The 22,169-nt window shown below is 48.7% G+C and overlaps 1 protein-coding gene across 1 annotated transcript in view; it reads right to left on the reverse strand.

Annotated features, from left to right (window-relative positions):
* Positions 1-2,561: 2,561 nt before the first annotated feature.
* Positions 2,562-22,169, reverse strand: part of LOC121541373 (protocadherin Fat 3) — a gene marked incomplete at its 3' end in the record, with an annotated part of 101,766 nt that continues 82,158 nt past the window's right edge. Inside the window, 2 exon segments of the mRNA XM_045213705.1 lie at positions 2,562-2,601; positions 2,603-2,761. Coding sequence (XP_045069640.1) covers positions 2,562-2,601; positions 2,603-2,761 — 199 coding nt within the window.

Genomic DNA, 22,169 nt, shown 5'->3' on the forward strand with positions numbered 1-22,169 from the left:
AGGGCCTGTATTCATAAAGGCTGTGGTGAGGGCCTGTATTCATAAAGGCTGTGGTGAGGGCCTGTATTCATAAAGGCTGTGGTGAGGGCCTGTATTCATAAAGGCTGTGGTGAGGGCCTGTATTCATAAAGGCTGTGGTGAGGGCCTGTATTCATAAAGGCTGTGGTGAGGGCCTGTATTCATAAAGGCTGTGGTGAGGGCCTGTATTCATAAAGGCTGTGGTGAGGGCCTGTATTCATAAAGGCTGTGGTGAGGGCCTGTATTCATAAAGGCTGTGGTGAGGGCCTGTATTCATAAAGGCTCTGGTGAGGGCCTGTATTCATAAAGGCTGTGGTGAGGGCCTGTATCTCATAAAAAGGCTGTGGTGAGGGCCTGTATTCATAAAGGGCTGTGGTGAGGGCCTGTATTCATAAAGGCTGTGGTAGGGGCTGAAAGGGTGAGGGCCTGTATTCATAAAGGCTGTGGTGAGGGCCTGTATTCATAAAGGCTGTGGTGAGGGCCTGTATTCATAAAGGCTGTGGTGAGGGCCTGTATTCATAAAGGCTGTGGTGAGGGCCTGTATTCATAAAGGCTGTGGTGAGGGCCTGTATTCATAAAGGCTGTGGTGAGGGCCTGTATTCATAAAGGCTGTGGTGAGGGCCTGTATTCATAAAGGCTGTGGTGAGGGCCTGTATTCATAAAGGCTGTGGTGAGGGCCTGTATTCATAAAGGCTGTGGTGAGGGCCTGTATTCATAAAGGCTGTGGTGAGGGCCTGTATTCATGAAGGCTGTGGTGAGGGCCTGTATTCATAAAGGCTGTGGTGAGGGCCTGTATTCATAAAGGCTGTGGTGAGGGCCTGTATTCATAAAGGCTGTGGTGAGGGCCTGTATTCATAAAGGCTGTGGTGAGGGCCTGTATTCATAAAGGCTGTGGTGAGGGCCTGTATTCATAAAGGCTGTGGTGAGGGCCTGTATTCATAAAGGCTGTGGTGAGGGCCTGTATTCATAAAGGCTGTGGTGAGGGCCTGTATTCATAAAGGCTGTGGTGAGGGCCTGTATTCATAAAGGCTGTGGTGAGGGCCTGTATTCATAAAGGCTGTGGTGAGGGCCTGTATTCATAAAGGCTGTGGTGAGGGCCTGTATTCATAAAGGCTGTGGTGAGGGCCTGTATTCATAAAGGCTGTTGTGAGGGCCTGTATTCATAAAGGCTGTGGTGAGGGCCTGTATTCATAAAGGCTGTGGTGAGGGGGCCTGTATTCATAAGGGGAAGGCTGTGGTGAGGGCCTGTATTCATAAAGGCTCTGGTGAGGGCCTGTATTCATAAAGGCTGTGGTGAGGGCCTATATTCATAAAGGCTGTGGTGAGGGCCTGTATTCATAAAGGCTGTGGTGGAGGGCCTGTATTCATAAAGGCTGTGGTGAGGGCCTGTATTCATAAAGGCTGTGGGTGAGGGCCTGTGCATTCATAAAGGCTGTGTTGAGGGCCTGTATTCACAAAGGCTGTGGTGAGGGCCTGTATTCATAAAGGCTGTGGTGAGGAGCCTGTATTCATAAAGGCTGTGGTGAGGGCCTGTATTCATAAAGGCTGTGGTGAGGGCCTGTATTCATAAAGGCTGTGGTGAGGGCCTGTATTCATAAAGGCTCTGGTGAGGGCCTGTATTCATAAAGGCTGTGGTGAGGGCCTGTATTCATAAAGGCTGTGGTGAGGGCCTGTATTCATAAAGGCTGTTGCTGAGGGCCTGTATTCATAAAGGCTGTGGTGAGGGCCTGTATTCATAAAGGCTGTGGTGAGGGCCTGTATTCATAAAGGCTGTGGTGAGGGCCTGTATTCATAAAGGCTCTGGTGAGGGCCTGTATTCATAAAGGCTGTGGTGAGGGCCTGTATTCATAAAGGCTGTGGTGAGGGGCCTGTATTCATAAAGGCTGTGGTGAGGGCCTGTATTCATAAAGGCTGTGGTGAGGGCCTGTATTCATAAAGGCTGTGTTGAGGGCCTGTATTCATAAAGGCTGTGTTGAGGGCCTGTATTCATAAAGGCTGTGGTGAGGGCCTGTATTCATAAAGGCTGTGGTGAGGGCCTGTATTCATAAAGGCTGTGGTGAGGGCCTGTATTCATAAAGGCTGTGGTGAGGGCCTGTATTCATAAAGGCTGTGTTGAGGGCCTGTATTCATAAAGGCTGTGGTGAGGGCCTGTATTCATAAAGGCTGTGTTGAGGGCCTGTATTCATGAAGCGTCTCAGATCGAGGAACACCTTTTAGATCAGGGATAGGCAGGCCTGGTCATGGAGGGCTGCAGCCATTTAACCGACCGGGAAGAGGAGGTGTGACTGAACTGATCAATTAGCTCAGTGGGTCAGGTGTGGTGCTTAGTTGGAACAAAATCCTGCAGTACCTGCGGCACTCCAGGAACAGGGTTGCCAAAACCCTGTTTTAGATCATTATTAATAAGATTATATGGACAGGTTGAGATCTGATCCTAGATCAACACTCCTATTCAGAGACGCTTTGTGGATACAGGCCCTTGGGTAAGGGTTAGAGGTCAAAGGTTAGAGTTCAGGTGTTAAGGGTCAGAAGTTAGAGGTCACCTGTTTTGGAGTTGATGGAGAAGAAGTTCTGTGGGTTTCCCGGCAGTGATGCGGTAACTAAGTTGACCGGGCGTGGCGGTGAGGTCGGGGTCCTGCGCCTGGATACGGATGACGGACAGGTCCTTGGGAGAGTTCTCCATGACAACGGGGTGATAGATCGGGTCGGAGGTCAAGGGGGAGTTATCGTTCACGTCCTCCACCTGGAAGGGAGCGATGGGGGATAGGAGAGAGAGAGAGGTGTCAGTCAAACATCTGCAAAAAGACTGAATTAAATTGGTGCGAGTAACACAGTTACATTCACCAACACTCTTGATAACACTAAAACGGCCTAACTATGGTTCTGCTAGGGCGAGTAAACTGTTCAGAGTGAGGTGTTCTCTCAGGGTGTTCTCTCAGGGTGTTCTCTCAGGGTGTTCTCTCAGGGTGTTCTCTCAGGGTGTTCTCTCAGGGTGTTCTCTCAGGGTGTTCTCTCTTATGACTGGCAGTAGCTAGCAAGCTAGCCAACTTTATCCAGTTAGCCTGTGCGGTTGACTGCAGTATGCACTCTGCACTCTGAGAGCAGAATGTTCTGAATTCAGGGAACGGACAATCTGACAACGCTCTGAATTTACGATCGGCACAGAGCGCACACTGACACACTGGGGGAAATTTAAGAGCGCACTCCGAGAGTTAAGAGTTTGAAACCCAGTTTGTTTTGCACCACAGGACTGTGTTTTGCCCATTGAGCAAAACATCAACAGTCATGTGACTATGTCATAGGAGAGTGTTAGCATGTAGTTTCTTAACGTCTTCATCACGAGGTTCCCCATATCCGGGGTACTCCTCCCGCAATCTCAAACAATGACGTAGCACGGTTTTTAAACGTGTGAATACCTGAATGTTATACACTACTGGAACGAGAAGCATCTCAACTGGGAATCTAGCTAAACTGTTGTTGCCCAAATTAAATAATATTCAGACTCCAAGCAAATATATAAGCATATAGCAAAACCAGTACTGTATTTTGAAACCGTGCATGCCTGTATATTTGTAGACAGATAACTTATTTTCTATCTACACAACCTATCTACACAAACGATTGTCACGGTTTCGGCCGAGGCTGCTCCTCCTCCTTGTTCGGGCAGGTTTCGGCGGTCGTCGTCCCCGGAGTACTAGCTGCCACCGATCTATGTTTCATGTTCGTTTGGTTTTGTCTGGATGTTGTACACCTGTGTCTAGTTAGTCCTCATTAGTGTCCTATTTAGTTCTCGTTGTGTGTGTATGGTGTTGTGTGTGATTGCTCCTCTGTTTGGTGTTCGGAGCTACGTATTCTTCCCTCCGTGTTTGAGAGGTTTTCGCACATGTTTGTGCGCCTTTTGTTTGACGCCTGTGTGCGCCCGTTATTTCGCCTCCGGGCTTAGTGTTCTCGTGTACTACGTGAATAACTCACTAAAGTCTTTTGGACTTAGCTTCTGCGTCCTGCGCTTGATTCCTGCACCACACCCACCTTCAGCACCCCATGACAGAATCACACACCACTTGAATGGAATCAGCAGGAGCAACCGTCACGCCTGAGTCGCTGGAGGAGCATGTCCGCGGCCAGGATGACCAGATACGACAACTGGGGACCGCTCTTCAGGACGTCATCAACACCCCTGCACCGATGGGAGTCCAGAGGGGTACCCACACCTCCACCTACCCTGCCACCCCCATCGGCCGGTCCACCAGTCCCAGGTCCGGAACCCAGTGGGATTCGGCTCTCGCTACCGAGGGCGTATGACGGAACAGCTGCCGGGTGTCAGGGGTTCCTCCTGCAGGTGGAGCTCTACCTGGCCACTGTACACCCGGTGCCCTCGGGACAAGAGAGCGTTTCCGCCCTCATCTCCTGTCTCACGGGCAAGGCGTTGGAATGGGCCAACGCCGAGTGGAGGAAGATGGACGCCACCACCATCTCCTACGCCGAGTTCTCCCGTCGCTTCAAGGCCGTGTTCGACCATCCACCTGAGGGCAAAGCGGCGGTGGAGCGTCTAGTCCACCTGAGACAGGGGAGGAGGAGCACACAGGCGTTCGCGCTGGAGTTCCGGACTCTAGCGGCAGACGCAGGGTGGAATGAACGGGCCCTCATCGACCATTTTCGATGTAGCCTACGGGAGGACGTTCAACGTGAGTTGGCCTGCAGGGACACCAATTTCACCTTCGACCAGTTGGTCGATATGTCCATCCGTCTGGACACCCTGCTGGCCACCCGTGGACGTCCCGAGTGGGGTCCGTCCATTCCACCCTCCGGCACCTCCGAGCCGAGCCCTATGGAGCTCCGGGGTGCTGGCGCTAGAGGAAGGAGGAGGAGGAGCCCGAGGGGGCCTGTCCCCTGCACCAAGTGCGGTCGTGGAGGGCACACTGCGGCCAGGTGCTGGGGAGGGTTCCCCGAGGGAGGAGACAACAGGCCACGCACTGGGGAGGCTTCCCAGGTGAGTAGACGCCCACTTACCCAGAGCTCTCTGTTGCGCACTTTTGTATACCTGTTTGTTTTCCACAGGTTGCACCTCATTCCCAGCATAAGGCGCTAGTAGATTCAGGCGCAGCTGGGAATTTTGTTGATCGGAAGTTTTGTTTAGATTTAGGGATCCCTCTCCTACCTGTTGACAAGCCTTTTCCCGTTCATGCTTTAGATAGCCGCCCTTTGGGGTCGGGGTTGATTAGGGAGGTCACAGCGCCACTTAGGATGTGTGCACAGGGGGTCATGAGGAGACTATACAGTTGTATCTGATCGACTCTCCTGCGTACCCGGTGGTGCTGGGAATTCCTGGTTAAGCACCCATAACCCTGCTATTTCGTGGCAACAGAGGGCTCTCGATGGGTGGTCTGCTCAGTGTGAGGGGCGATGTCTGGATGTTTCGTAGGGGCGACTTCGGTGGAAAGTCCAAACCAAGTGCCCGTACTGCACATTCCGGCTGAATATGGGGACTTAGCTCTCGTGTTTAGTAAAGCTAGGGCGACGCAGTTGCCTCCTCATAGACAGGGGGATTGTGCGATTGATCTCCAGGCAGGAGCAGCGCTCCCACGGAGCCACGTGTATCATTTGTCTCAAGAGGAGAGAAAAGCTATGGAAACTTACATAGACAAATCTTTGAGACAAGGATACATACGGCCCTCCACTTCTCCCGCCTCCTCGAGCTTCTTTTTTGTGAAGAAAAAGATGGAGGGTTGCGCCCGTGCATCGATTACCGTGGTCTCAATCAGATTACTGTGAAATACAGTTATCCACTCCCTCTGATTGTGACCATGACGGAGTCATTGCATGGAGCGGTTTTTCACAAAACTGGATCTCAGGAGCGCGTATAACTTGGTGCGCATTAGGGAGGGCGACGAATGGAAAACAGCGCTTAGTACCACGTCAGGTCATTTCGAGTATCTCGTCATGCCATATGGGTTGATGAATGCTCCATCAGTCTTCCAATCCTTCGTAGATGACATTTTCCGGGATATGCAGGGGCAAGGGGTGGTCGTGTACATTGATGACATTCTAGTGTACTTCGTCTACCCGAGCCGAGCTATATAGCCCTGGTGCGTCATGTATTGAGGGAGGCTGTTGGAGCACGACCTATATGTCAAGGCAGAGAAATGTCTGTTTTTCCAGGAGTCGGTCTCCTTTTTGGGTTATCGGTTGTCCGCGTCAGGGGTGAGAATGGAGGTGGATCGTGTGTCAGCTGTGCGTAATTGGCAAACCCCAACCACTGTCAAAGAGGTGCAGCAGTTCTTGGGCTTTGCGAATTACTACCAGAGGTTTATCCGGGGTTTTGGACAGGTGGCAGCTCCCATCACGTCCCTTCTGAAAGGGGGTCCGGGCGCCTGCAGTGGTCAGCTGATGCGGACAGGGCCTTTAAGAGACTGAAGGACCTGTTTACGTCGGCTCCGGTGCTGGCGCATCCGGACCCGCATTACCCTTTCAGGTAGAGGTGGACGCGTCTGAAGCCGGTATAGGGGCCATGCTCTCTCAACGGTCCGGCACGCCACCTAAACTCTGCCCCTGTGCTTTTTACTCAAAAAAGCTCAGTCCGGCGGAGCGAAATTATGACGTCGGGGACAGGGAGCTGTTAGCTGTAGTTCAGGCCCTTAAGGTGTGGAGGCATTGGCTTGAGGGGGCTCAACACCCTTTCCTCATTTTGACTGACCATCGGAACCTGGAGTACATCCGGGCAGCGAGGAGACTGAACCCTCGCCAGGCTCGATGGAGTATGTTTCTCGCCAGGTTCGTATTTAAAATCACGTACATCCCTGGGTCCCAGAATGGTAAGGCAGATGCGCTGTCCCGGCGGTATGACACGGAGGGAGAGGTCCGTTGAGCCTACTCCCATACTACCGGAGTCTTGTCTTGTGGAACCGGTGGTGTGGGAGGTCGATGTCGAAATCGAGCGAGCGTTGCGTCACGACCCCAGCCCTCCACAGTGTCCTGAGGGTCGGAAGTACGTTCCGCTCGAGATTCGGGATTGACTCATTTACTGGGCTCACACGTCACCCTCCTCTGGACATCCGGGTATTGGCCGGACAGTGCATTGTCTTAGCACTAAATACTGGTGGCCCACGTTAGCCAGGGATGTGAGGGTTTATGTCTCCTCCTGCTCGGTGTGCGCCCAGTGTAAGGCGCCCAGACACCTGCCCAGGGGTAAGTTACAACCCCTGCCCGTTCCACAACGACCATGGTCCCACCTCTCGGTGGATTTTGTGACAGACCTTCCCCTCTCTCAGGGGAATACCACCATCCTGGTCGTTGTGGACCGGTTCTCTAAGGCCTGTTGTCTTCTCCCTATGTCGGGGTCTTCCTACTGCCCTACAAAACCGCAGAGGCCCTATTTACCCATGTCTTCCGGCATCACGGGTACCCGAGGATATAGTGTCTGATCGAGGCCCCCAGTTTACCTCCCGAGTATGGAGAGCGTTCATGGAACATTTGGGGGTCTCGGTGAGCCTTACCTCAGGGTACCACCCGGAGAGTAACGGGCAGGTAGAACGAGTCAACCAGGATGTGGGTAGGTTTCTGAGGTCGTATTGCCAGGACCGGCCTGAGGAGTGGGCTCGGTACATTCCCTGGGCCGAGATGGCCCAGAACTCTCTCCGCCAATCCTCTACCAACCTAACCCCCTTCCAATGTGTGTTAGGTTACCAGCCGGTTCTGGCACCTTGGCAGCAGAGCCAGATCGAGGCCCCTGCGGTGGATGATTGGATGAGGCGCTCGGAGGAGACGTGGAACGCTGCACACGTCCACCTGCAGCGGGCCATCCGTCGTCACAAGGCGAGCGCCGATCTCCACCGCAGTGAGGGCCGGTACGCACCCGGAGATCGAGTCTGGCTCTCTACCAGAAACCTACCCCTCCGCCTGCCCTGCCGGAAGCTGGGTCGGCGGTTTGTGGGGGCCTTTAAAGTCCTGAGAAGATTGAACGAGGTGTGTTATAGGTTACATCTGCCTGTTGAATATAATAATATTAACCCCTCGTTCCATGTGTCTCTTCTCAGGCTGGTGGTAGCTGGTCCACTCCAGGAAGGTGAGATAGGAGAGACTCCTCCGCCCCCACTGGACATCGAGGGGGCTCCGGCGTACACCGTTCGGTCCATCTTGGACTCAAGACGCCGGATGGGGGGTCTCCAGTATCTCGTGGAGTGGGAGGGGTACGGCCCGGAGGAGCGGTGCTGGGTGCCGCGGAGGGACATCCTAGACCCATCTCTCCTGTCGGAGTTCCACCGGGACCATCCCGCGCGCCCTGCTCCGTGCCCTCCTGGTCGTCCCCGAGGCCGGGGTCGGCGCACGGCTAGAGGGGGGTACTGTCACGGTTTCGGCCGAGGCTGCTCCTCCTCCTTGTTCGGGCAGGTTTCGGCGGTCGTCGTCCCCGGAGTACTAGCTGCCACCGATCTATGTTTCATGTTCGTTTGGTTTTGTCTGGATGTTGTACACCTGTGTCTAGTTAGTCCTCATTAGTGTCCTATTTAGTTCTCGTTGTGTGTATGGTGTTGTGTGTGATTGCTCCTCTGTTTGGTGTTCGAGCTACGTATTCTTCCTTCCGTGTTTGGAGAGGTTTTCGCACATGTTTGTGCGCCTTTTGTTTGACGCCTGTGTGCGCCGTTATTTCGCCTCCGGGCTTAGTGTTCTCGTGTACTACGTGAATAACTCACTAAAGTCTTTTGGACTTAGCTTCTGCGTCCTGCGCTTGATTCCTGCACCACACCCACCTTCAGCACCCCATGACAACGATACACCATTCGAAAGCTGCTACCTCACAGATTCCAACAGTGATATCCGTGTTCCTCTTTGACCAACACACACTAAACTATTAATCAAAGAACGTCGATAACAAACATCCATTTTTTTTTTATCACAACAACAAACTGCGTCTTACCTTTGTTGTTTTTGCTACCAAAAGTAGTGTCTGATCGAATAAAACCACTTGAAAAGATACTCTAGTGTCTCTCTCTCATTCCGAGTCAATTTCAATGAGTTTCCATCGTTTCACATGGCCAAGAATGTGTTTGAAGATGAAGTCAGTAGTTTGTTTCAATCACAACAGGCACTGTACTGTTCTGTCGCCATCGTCTGGATATATAATGCAATCCCAGTGGCTTGCAATTGTGCTAATCTAATTATACCGATCCAGAACTTTCGATAGAGGGGTCACATGTCAAAATCGACCAACCGGTTGTTGAAATATCCATGCGCGCACCTCATTGTATCACATTAGTTGACTTGCTGCATTACGCACGGTTACGCAGAGCGCACAACAGCACTTCAATTTCGGAGGGAAAACGCAACGTTTATAAAAATATGGCAGGCTCTAGTAACAAATATACAGTTACAGAGGTAGTATATATATATATATATATATATATATATACACATACAGTTACAGAGGCGTTATTAATTGTAACAGATGAAAGTTGGACTCCATGTATCCCCATTGACTCTGAATCAGACGATGAGGACCTGCTTAGACCGGACGAACCAGACCCCAACGACGAGAACGAAGATTATGGTGTCCAGGGCCCTACTCAAGCATCAGAAGAGGATGTAATCCCATTGTTATGTATTACTTGTAATACTACTATTACTAATTTATTGTACGAGTACAAAACATACATTCTAAAATATATATTTGAGTAACTGAAGCTCAGCGCAAGTTAGCGCTAGCTTAGCTTAGCTCGCTAGCTTAGTTTAGCTAGCTTAGCTTAGCTAGCTAGCTTAGTTTAGCTAGCTTAGTTTAGCTAGCTTAGCTTAGCTTAGCTTAGTTTAGCTTAGCTTAGCTTAGCTAGCTGGCTAGCTAGCTAGTCCTGCAAGGATCACAATCGAGTCTGTGTTTATTGTATGATAACACTCTTTTGGCTAAATAGAGTTTACTTACAACAGAATGCTAAGTGTATTATGTATTGTCACTGAATTATCACTTTTGTCAACACATCTAGAGGTCTGGGAGAACATGGGAAACAACATCAAAACAGTTGTATTTTGATGGAATGTACACATATAGTGATATGTTAGTGAAATCAAATTACTTTTGCGGTCTGGTACCTGATAAAAGTCAAATGGCACTGATGGTGCCCAAATCTACCCAAATGTCTCCATTTGGTAATCCGCCTAAACATACTTCAACTAAAACCCCTACAACTTTGGTTTACTTTACTTTATTGGCCTCAAACTTCACATAAGTACTCATCAGATATTGGGCTGTGGTCCCATAGTGTTTAGGGGCTGCAGCTGCATAAGTCCAATAAAACATTCCCTATAAAGACCTGAAGTTACTTTCAGGCGGAATCAAAACCTCCCAATTTATGCTGTGCTCTAGCTTAAATGTATTCTGACACAGAAATACCCACATTAATTATTTCACTTCAAGATACATCTCACATGTGTTACCTTTATTTTGCTATGTTGATAGCCCTTGTCGTTTTGGAGATATACTCTATTCAATTTGGGCATGCATTTTCGAGGCAGTCGCTTTAACCAGGTGCCTATTGATGAAGAGGTTAATGTACTGTAGGCATTAACTCAGGAAGATGGCCACTGGCCTGTTGGTTCTTAATATAGGTATTAACTCAGGAAGATGGCCACTGGCCTGTTGGTTCTTAATATAGGTATTAACTCAGGAAGATGGCCACTGGCCTGTTGGTTCTTAATATAGGTATTAACTCAGGAAGATAGCCACTGGCCTGTTGGTTCTTAATATAGGTATTAACTCAGGAAGATAGCCACTGGCCTGTTGGTTCTTAATATAGGTATTAACTCAGGAAGATGGCCACTGGCCTGTTGGTTCTTAATATAGGTATTAACTCAGGAAGATAGCAACTGGCCTGTTGGTTCTTAATATAGGTATTAACTCAGGAAGATAGCCACTGGCCTGTTGGTTCTTAATATAGGTATTAACTCAGGAAGATGGCCACTGGCCTGTTGGTTCTTAATATAGGTATTAACTCAGGAAGATAGCCACTGGCCTGTTGGTTCTTAATATAGGTATTAACTCAGGAAGATGGCCACTGGCCTGTTGGTTCTTAATATAGGTATTAACTCAGGAAGATGGCCACTGGCCTGTTGGTTCTTAATATAGGTATTAACTCAGGAAGATGGCCACTGGCCTGTTGGTTCTTAATATAGGTATTAACTCAGGAAGATGGCCACTGGCCTGTTGGTTCTTAATATAGGTATTAACTCAGGAAGATGGCCACTGGCCTGTTGGTTCTTAATATAGGTATTAACTCAGGAAGAAGGCCACTGGCCTGTTGGTTCTTAATATAGGTATTAACTCAGGAAGATGGCCACTGGCCTGTTGGTTCTTAATATAGGTATTAACTCAGGAAGATGGCCACTGGCCTGTTGGTTCTTAATATAGGTATTAACTCAGGAAGATAGCCACTGGCCTGTTGGTTCTTAATATAGGCATTAACTCAGGAAGATGGCCACTGGCCTGTTGGTTCTTAATATAGGTATTAACTCAGGAAGATGGCCACTGGCCTGTTGGTTCTTAATATAGGTATTAACTCAGGAAGATGGCCACTGGCCTGTTGGTTCTTAATATAGGTATTAAATCAGGAAGATGGCCACTGGCCTGTTGGTTCTTAATATAGGTATTAACTCAGGAAGATGGCCACTGGCCTGTTGGTTCTTAATATAGGAATTAACTCAGGAAGATGGCCACTGGCCTGTTGGTTCTTAATATAGGAATTAACTCAGGAAGATAGCCACTGGCCTGTTGGTTCTTAATATAGGAATTAACTCAGGAAGATAGCCACTGGCCTGTGGTTCTGAATATAGGCATTAACTCAGGAAGATGGCCACTGGCCTGTTGGTTCTTAATATAGGTATTAACTCAGGAAGATGGCCACTGGCCTGTTGGTTCTTAATATAGGTATTAACTCAAGAAGATGGCCACTGGCCTGTTGGTTCTTAATATAGGTATTAACTCAGGAAGATGGCCACTGGCCTGTTGGTTCTTAATATAGGTATTAACTCAGGAAGATGGCCACTGGCCTGTTGGTTCTTAATATAGGTATTAACTCAGGAAGATGGCCACTGGCCTGTTGGTTCTTAATATAGGTATTAACTCAGGAAGATGGCCACTGGCCTGTTGGTTCTTAATATAGGTATTAACTCAGGAAGATGGCCACTGGCCTGTTGGTTCTTAATATAGGTATTAACTCAGGAAGATAGCCACTGGCCTGTTGGTTCTTAATATAGGCATTAACTCAGGAAGATGGCCACTGGCCTGTTGGTTCTTAATATAGGTATTAACTCAGGAAGATGGCCACTGGCCTGTTGGTTCTTAATATAGGTATTAACTCAGGAAGATGCACAGGCGTTCGCGCTGGAGTTCCGGACTCTAGCGGCAGACGAGGGTGGAATGAACGGGCCCTCATCGACCATTTTCGATGTAGCCTACGGGAGGACGTTCAACGTGAGTTGGCCTGCAGGGACACCAATTTCACCTTCGACCAGTTGGTCGATATGTCCATCCGTCTGGACACCCTGCTGGCCACCCTTGGACGTCCCCGAGTGGGGTCCGTCCATTCCACCCTCCGGCACCTCCGAGCCGAGCCCTATGGAGCTCGGGGTGCTGGCGCTAGAGGAAGGAGGAGGAGGAGCCCGAGGGGCCTGTCCCCTGCACCAAGTGCGGTCGTGGAGGGCACACTGCGGCCAGGTGCTGGGGAGGGTTCCCGAGGGAGGAGACAACAGGCCACGCACTGGGGAGGCTTCCCAGGTGAGTAGACGCCCACTTACCCAGAGCTCTCTGTTGCGCACTTTTGTATACCTGTTTGTTTTCCACAGGTTGCACCTCATTCCCAGCATAAGGCGCTAGTAGATTCAGGCGCAGCTGGGAATTTTGTTGATCGGAAGTTTTGTTTAGATTTAGGGATCCCTCTCCTACCTGTTGACAAGCCTTTTCCCGTTCATGCTTTTAGATAGCCGCCCTTTGGGGTCGGGGTTGATTAGGGAGGTCACAGCGCCACTTAGGATGTGTGCGCAGGGGGGTGGGGTCATGAGGAGACTATACAGTTGTATCTGATCGACTCTCCTGCGTACCCGGTGGTGCTGGGAATTCCCTGGTTAAGCACCCATAACCCTGCTATTTCGTGGCAACAGAGGGCTCTCGATGGGTGGTCTGCTCAGTGTGAGGGGCGATGTCTGGATGTTTCCGTAGGGGCGACTTCGGTGGAAAGTCCAAACCAAGTGCCCGTACTGCACATTCCGGCTGAATATGGGGACTTAGCTCTCGTGTTTAGTAAAGCTAGGGCGACGCAGTTGCCTCCTCATAGACAGGGGGATTGTGCGATTGATCTCCAGGCAGGAGCAGCGCTCCCACGGAGCCACGTGTATCATTTGTCTCAAGAGGAGAGAAAAGCTATGGAAACTTACATAGACAAATCTTTGAGACAAGGATACATACGGCCCTCCACTTCTCCCGCCTCCTCGAGCTTCTTTTTTGTGAAGAAAAAAGATGGAGGGTTGCGCCCGTGCATCGATTACCGTGGTCTCAATCAGATTACTGTGAAATACAGTTATCCACTCCCTCTGATTGTGACCATGACGGAGTCATTGCATGGAGCGCGGTTTTTCACAAAACTGGATCTCAGGAGCGCGTATAACTTGGTGCGCATTAGGGAGGGCGACGAATGGAAAACAGCGCTTAGTACCACGTCAGGTCATTTCGAGTATCTCGTCATGCCATATGGGTTGATGAATGCTCCATCAGTCTTCCAATCCTTCGTAGATGACATTTTCCGGGATATGCAGGGGCAAGGGGTGGTCGTGTACATTGATGACATTCTAGTGTACTCGTCTACCCGAGCCGAGCATATAGCCCTGGTGCGTCATGTATTGAGGAGGCTGTTGGAGCACGACCTATATGTCAAGGCAGAGAAATGTCTGTTTTTCCAGGAGTCGGTCTCCTTTTTTGGGTTATCGGTTGTCCGCGTCAGGGAGTGAGAATGGAGGTGGATCGTGTATGTCAGCTGTGCGTAATTGGCAAACCCCAACCACTGTCAAAGAGGTGCAGCAGTTCTTGGGCTTTGCGAATTACTACCAGAGGTTTATCCGGGGTTTTGGACAGGTGGCAGCTCCCATCACGTCCCTTCTGAAAGGGGGTCGGGCGCCTGCAGTGGTCAGCTGATGCGGACAGGGCCTTTAAGAGACTGAAGGACCTGATTTACGTCGGCTCCGGTGCTGGCGCATCCGGACCCGATTACCCTTTCAGGTAGAGGTGGACGCGTCTGAAGCCGGTATAGGGGCCATGCTCTCTCAACGGTCCGGCACGCCACCTAAACTCTGCCCCTGTGCTTTTTACTCAAAAAAGCTCAGTCCGGCGGAGCGAAATTATGACGTCGGGGACAGGGAGCTGTTAGCTGTAGTTCAGGCCCTTAAGGTGTGGAGGCATTGGCTTGAGGGGGCTCAACACCCTTTCCTCATTTTGACTGACCATCGGAACCTGGAGTACATCCGGGCAGCGAGGAGACTGAACCCTCGCCAGGCTCGATGGAGTATGTTTCTCGCCAGGTTCGTATTTAAAATCACGTACATCCCTGGGTCCCAGAATGGTAAGGCAGATGCGCTGTCCCGGCGGTATGACACGGAGGAGAGGTCCGTTGAGCCTACTCCCATACTACCGGAGTCTTGTCTTGTGGAACCGGTGGTGTGGGAGGTCGATGCCGAATCGAGCGAGCGTTGCGTCGACCCCAGCCCTCCACAGTGTCCTGAGGGTCGGAAGTACGTTCGCTCGAGATTCGGGATTGACTCATTTACTGGGCTCACACGTCACCCTCCTCTGGACATCCGGGTATTGGCCGGACAGTGCATTGTCTTAGCACTAAATACTGGTGGCCCACGTTAGCCAGGGATGTGAGGGTTTATGTCTCCTCCTGCTCGGTGTGCGCCCAGTGAGGCGCCCAGACACCTGCCCAGGGGTAAGTTACAACCCCCTGCCCGTTCCACAACGACCATGGTCCCACCTCTCGGTGGATTTTGTGACAGACCTTCCCCTCTCTCAGGGGAATACCACCATCCTGGTCGTTGTGGACCGGTTCTCTAAGGCCTGTTGTCTTCTCCCTATGTCGGGTCTTCCTACTGCCCTACAAACCGCAGAGGCCCTATTTACCCATGTCTTCCGGCATTACGGGGTACCCGAGGATATAGTGTCTGATCGAGGCCCCCAGTTTACCTCCCGAGTATGGAGAGCGTTCATGGAACATTTGGGGGTCTCGGTGAGCCTTACCTCAGGGTACCACCCGGAGAGTAACGGGCAGGTAGAACGAGTCAACCAGGATGTGGGTAGGTTTCTGAGGTCGTATTGCCAGGACCGGCCTGAGGAGTGGGCTCGGGCACATTCCCTGGGCCGAGATGGCCCAGAACTCTCTCCGCCAATCCTCTACCAACCTAACCCCCTTCCAATGTGTGTTAGGTTACCAGCCGGTTCTGGCACCTTGGCAGCAGAGCCAGATCGAGGCCCCTGCGGTGGATGATTGGATGAGGCGCTCGGAGGAGACGTGGAACGCTGCACACGTCCACCTGCAGCGGGGCCATCCGTCGTCACAAGGCGGCGCCGATCTCCACCGCAGTGAGGGGCCGGTGTACGCACCCGGAGATCGAGTCTGGCTCTCTACCAGAAACCTACCCCTCCGCCTGCCCTGCCGGAGCTGGGTCGGCGGTTTGTGGGGCCTTTTAAAGTCCTGAGAAGATTGAACGAGGTGTGTTATAGGTTACATCTGCCTGTTGAATATAATAATATTAACCCCTGCGTTCCATGTGTCTCTTCTCAGGCTGGTGGTAGCTGGTCCACTCCAGGAAGGTGAGATAGGAGAGACTCCTCCGCCCCCACTGGACATCGAGGGGCTCCGGCGTACACCGTTCGGTCCATCTTGGACTCAAGACGCCGGATGGGGGGTCTCAGTATCTCGTGGAGTGGGAGGGTACGGCCCGGAGGAGCGGTGCTGGGTGCCGCGGAGGGACATCCTAGACCCATCTCTCCTGTCGGAGTTCCACCGGGACCATCCCGCGCGCCCTGCTCCGCGCCCTCCTGGTCGTCCCCGAGGCCGGGGTCGGCGCACGGCTAGAGGGGGGTACTGTCACGGTTTCGGCCGAGGCTGCTCCTCCTCCTTGTTCGGGCAGGTTTCGGCGGTCGTCGTCCCCGGAGTACTAGCTGCCACCGATCTATGTTTCATGTTCGTTTGGTTTTGTCTGGATGTTGTACACCTGTGTCTAGTTAGTCCTCATTAGTGTCCTATTTAGTTCTCGTTGTGTGTGTATGGTGTTGTGTGTGATTGCTCCTCTGTTTGGTGTTCGGAGCTACGTATTCTTCCTTCCGTGTTTGGAGAGGTTTTCGCACATGTTTGTGCGCCTTTTGTTTGACGCCTGTGTGCGCCGTTATTTCGCCTCCGGGCTTAGTGTTCTCGTGTACTACGTGAATAACTCACTAAAGTCTTTTGGACTTAGCTTCTGCGTCCTGCGCTTGATTCCTGCACCACACCCACCTTCAGCACCCCATGACAACGATACACCATTCGAAAGCTGCTACCTCACAGATTCCAACAGTGATATCCGTGTTCCTCTTTGACCAACACACACTAAACTATTAATCAAAGAACGTCGATAACAAACGTCCATTTTTTTTTATCACAACAACAAACTGCGTCTTACCTTTGTTGTTTTTGCTACCAAAAGTAGTGTCTGATCGAATAAAACCACTTGAAAAGATACTCTAGTGTTCTCTCTCTCATTCCGAGTCAATTTCAATGAGTTTCCATCGTTTCACATGGCCAAGAATGTGTTTGAAGATGAAGTCAGTAGTTTGTTTCAATCACAACAGGCACTGTACTGTTCTGTCGCCATCGTCTGGATATATAATGCAATCCCAGTGGCTTGCAATTGTGCTAATCTAATTATACCGATCCAGAACTTTCGATAGAGGGGTCACATGTCAAAATCGACCAACCGGTTGTTGAAATATCCATGCGCGCACCTCATTGTATCACATTAGTTGACTTGCTGCATTACGCACGGTTACGCAGAGCGCACAACAGCACTTCAATTTCGGAGGGAAAACGCAACATTTATAAAAATATGGCAGGCTCTAGTAACAAATATACAGTTACAGAGGTAGTATTATATATATATATATACACATACATACAGTTACAGAGGCGTTATTAATTGTAACAGATGAAAGTTGGACTCCATGCATCCCCATTGACTCTGAATCAGACGATGAGGACCTGCTTAGACCGGACGAACCAGACCCCAACGACGAGAACGAAGATTATGGTGTCCAGGGCCCTACTCAAGCATCAGAAGAGGATGTAATCCCATTGTTATGTATTACTTGTAATACTACTATTACTAATTTATTGTACGAGTACAAAACATACATTCTAAAATATATATTTGAGTAACTGAAGCTCAGCGCAAGTTAGCGCTAGCTTAGCTTAGCTCGCTAGCTTAGTTTAGCTAGCTTAGCTTAGCTAGCTAGCTTAGTTTAGCTAGCTTAGTTTAGCTAGCTTAGCTTAGCTTAGCTTAGCTTAGTTTAGCTTAGCTTAGCTTAGCTAGCTGGCTAGCTAGCTAGTCCTGCAAGGATCACAATCGAGTCTGTGTTTATTGTATGATAACACTCTTTTGGCTAAATAGAGTTTACTTACAACAGAATGCTAAGTGTATTATGTATTGTCACTGAATTATCACTTTTGTCAACACATCTAGAGGTCTGGGAGAACATGGGAAACAACATCAAAACAGTTGTATTTTGATGGAATGTACACATATAGTGATATGTTAGTGAAATCAAATGACTTTTGCGGTCTGGTACCTGATAAAGTCAAATGGCACTGATGGTGCCCAAATCTACCCAAATGTCTCCATTTGGTAATCCGCCTAAACATACTTCAACTAAAACCCCTACAACTTTGGTTTACTTTACTTTATTGGCCTCAAACTTCACATAAGTACTCATCAGATATTGGGCTGTGGTCCCATAGTGTTTAGGGGCTGCAGCTGCATAAGTCCAATAAAACATTCCCTATAAAGACCTGAAGTTACTTTCAGGCGGAATCAAAACCTCCCAATTTATGCTGTGCTCTAGCTTAAATGTATTCTGACACAGAAATACCCACATTAATTATTTCACTTCAAGATACATCTCACATGTGTTACCTTTATTTTGCTATGTTGATAGCCCTTGTCGTTTTGGAGATATACTCTATTCAATTTGGGCATGCATTTTCGAGGCAGGCGCTTTAACCAGGTGCCTATTGATGAAGAGGTTAATGTACTGTAGGCATTAACTCAGGAAGATGGCCACTGGCCTGTTGGTTCTTAATATAGGTATTAACTCAGGAAGATGGCCACTGGCCTGTTGGTTCTTAATATAGGTATTAACTCAGGAAGATGGCCACTGGCCTGTTGGTTCTTAATATAGGTATTAACTCAGGAAGATAGCCACTGGCCTGTTGGTTCTTAATATAGGCATTAACTCAGGAAGATGGCCACTGGCCTGTTGGTTCTTAATATAGGTATTAACTCAGGAAGATAGCCACTGGCCTGTTGGTTCTTAATATAGGTATTAACTCAGGAAGATGGCCACTGGCCTGTTGGTTCTTAATATAGGTATTAACTCAGGAAGATAGCAACTGGCCTGTTGGTTCTTAATATAGGTATTAACTCAGGAAGATAGCCACTGGCCTGTTGGTTCTTAATATAGGTATTAACTCAGGAAGATAGCCACTGGCCTGTTGGTTCTTAATATAGGTATTAACTCAGGAAGATGGCCACTGGCCTGTTGGTTCTTAATATAGGTATTAACTCAGGAAGATAGCCACTGGCCTGTTGGTTCTTAATATAGGTATTAACTCAGGAAGATGGCCACTGGCCTGTTGGTTCTTAATATAGGTATTAACTTCAGGAAGATGGCCACTGGCCTGTTGGTTCTTAATATAGGTATTAACTCAGGAAGATGGCCACTGGCCTGTTGGTTCTTAATATAGGTATTAACTCAGGAAGATGGCCACTGGCCTGTTGGTTCTTAATATAGGTATTAACTCAGGAAGATGGCCACTGGCCTGTTGGTTCTTAATATAGGTATTAACTCAGGAAGATAGCCACTGGCCTGTTGGTTCTTAATATAGGCATTAACTCAGGAAGATGGCCACTGGCCTGTTGGTTCTTAATATAGGTATTAACTCAGGAAGATAGCCACTGGCCTGTTGGTTCTTAATATAGGTATTAACTCAGGAAGATGGCCACTGGCCTGTTGGTTCTTAATATAGGTATTAACTCAGGAAGATAGCAACTGGCCTGTTGGTTCTTAATATAGGTATTAACTCAGGAAGATAGCCACTGGCCTGTTGGTTCTTAATATAGGTATTAACTCAGGAAGATAGCCACTGGCCTGTTGGTTCTTAATATAGGTATTAACTCAGGAAGATGGCCACTGGCCTGTTGGTTCTTAATATAGGTATTAACTCAGGAAGATAGCCACTGGCCTGTTGGTTCTTAATATAGGTATTAACTCAGGAAGATGGCCACTGGCCTGTTGGTTCTTAATATAGGTATTAACTCAGGAAGATGGCCACTGGCCTGTTGGTTCTTAATATAGGTATTAACTCAGGAAGATGGCCACTGGCCTGTTGGTTCTTAATATAGGTATTAACTCAGGAAGATGGCCACTGGCCTGTTGGTTCTTAATATAGGTATTAACTCAGGAAGATGGCCACTGGCCTGTTGGTTCTTAATATAGGTATTAACTCAGGAAGAAGGCCACTGGCCTGTTGGTTCTTAATATAGGTATTAACTCAGGAAGATGGCCACTGGCCTGTTGGTTCTTAATATAGGTATTAACTCAGGAAGATGGCCACTGGCCTGTTGGTTCTTAATATAGGTATTAACTCAGGAAGATAGCCACTGGCCTGTTGGTTCTTAATATAGGCATTAACTCAGGAAGATGGCCACTGGCCTGTTGGTTCTTAATATAGGTATTAACTCAGGAAGATGGCCACTGGCCTGTTGGTTCTTAATATAGGTATTAACTCAGGAAGACGGCCACTGGCCTGTTGGTTCTTAATATAGGTATTAAATCAAGAAGATGGCCACTGGCCTGTTGGTTCTTAATATAGGTATTAACTCAGGAAGATGGCCACTGGCCTGTTGGTTCTTAATATAGGAATTAACTCAGGAAGATGGCCACTGGCCTGTTGGTTCTTAATATAGGAATTAACTCAGGAAGATAGCCACTGGCCTGTTGGTTCTTAATATAGGAATTAACTCAGGAAGATAGCCACTGGCCTGTGGTTCTGAATATAGGCATTAACTCAGGAAGATGGCCACTGGCCTGTTGGTTCTTAATATAGGTATTAACTCAGGAAGATGGCCACTGGCCTGTTGGTTCTTAATATAGGTATTAACTCAAGAAGATGGCCACTGGCCTGTTGGTTCTTAATATAGGTATTAACTCAGGAAGATGGCCACTGGCCTGTTGGTTCTTAATATAGGTATTAACTCAGGAAGATGGCCACTGGCCTGTTGGTTCTTAATATAGGTATTAACTCAGGAAGATGGCCACTGGCCTGTTGGTTCTTAATATAGGTATTAACTCAGGAAGATGGCCACTGGCCTGTTGGTTCTTAATATAGGTATTAACTCAGGAAGATGGCCACTGGCCTGTTGGTTCTTAATATAGGTATTAACTCAGGAAGATAGCCACTGGCCTGTTGGTTCTTAATATAGGCATTAACTCAGGAAGATGGCCACTGGCCTGTTGGTTCTTAATATAGGTATTAACTCAGGAAGATGGCCACTGGCCTGTTGGTTCTTAATATAGGTATTAACTCAGGAAGATGGCCACTGGCCTGTTGGTTCTTAATATAGGTATTAACTCAGGAAGATGGCCACTGGCCTGTTGGTTCTTAATATAGGTATTAACTCAGGAAGATGGCCACTGGCCTGTTGGTTCTTAATATAGGTATTAACTCAGGAAGATGGCCACTGGCCTGTTGGTTCTTAATATAGGTATTAACTCAGGAAGATGGCCACTGGCCTGTTGGTTCTTAATATAGGTATTAACTCAGGAAGATGGCCACTGGCCTGTTGGTTCTTAATATAGGTATTAACTCAGGAAGATGGCCACTGGCCTGTTGGTTCTTAATATAGGTATTAACTCAGGAAGATAGCCACTGGCCTGTTGGTTCTTAATATAGGCATTAACTCAGGAAGATGGCCACTGGCCTGTTGGTTCTTAATATAGGTATTAACTCAGGAAGATGGCCACTGGCCTGTTGGTTCTTAATATAGGTATTAACTCAGGAAGATGGCCACTGGCCTGTTGGTTCTTAATATAGGTATTAACTCAGGAAGATGGCCACTGGCCTGTTGGTTCTTAATATAGGTATTAACTCAGGAAGATGGCCACTGGCCTGTTGGTTCTTAATATAGGAATTAACTCAGGAAGATGGCCACTGGCCTGTTGGTTCTTAATATAGGAATTAACTCAGGAAGATAGCCACTGGCCTGTTGGTTCTTAATATAGGAATTAACTCAGGAAGATAGCCACTGGCCTGTGGTTCTTAATATAGGCATTAACTCAGGAAGATGGCCACTGGCCTGTTGGTTCTTAATATAGGTATTAACTCAGGAAGATGGCCACTGGCCTGTTGGTTCTTAATATAGGTATTAACTCAAGAAGATGGCCACTGGCCTGTTGGTTCTTAATATAGGTATTAACTCAGGAAGATGGCCACTGGCCTGTTGGTTCTTAATATAGGTATTAACTCAGGAAGATGGCCACTGGCCTGTTGGTTCTTAATATAGGTATTAACTCAGGAAGATGGCCACTGGCCTGTTGGTTCTTAATATAGGTATTAACTCAGGAAGATGGCCACTGGCCTGTTGGTTCTTAATATAGGTATTAACTCAGGAAGATGGCCACTGGCCTGTTGGTTCTTAATATAGGTATTAACTCAGGAAGATAGCCACTGGCCTGTTGGTTCTTAATATAGGCATTAACTCAGGAAGATGGCCACTGGCCTGTTGGTTCTTAATATAGGTATTAACTCAGGAAGATGGCCACTGGCCTGTTGGTTCTTAATATAGGTATTAACTCAGGAAGATGGCCACTGGCCTGT

Source organism: Coregonus clupeaformis, unplaced genomic scaffold (assembly GCF_020615455.1).
Source record: "Coregonus clupeaformis isolate EN_2021a unplaced genomic scaffold, ASM2061545v1 scaf0143, whole genome shotgun sequence".
Lineage (NCBI taxonomy): Eukaryota > Metazoa > Chordata > Actinopteri > Salmoniformes > Salmonidae > Coregonus > Coregonus clupeaformis.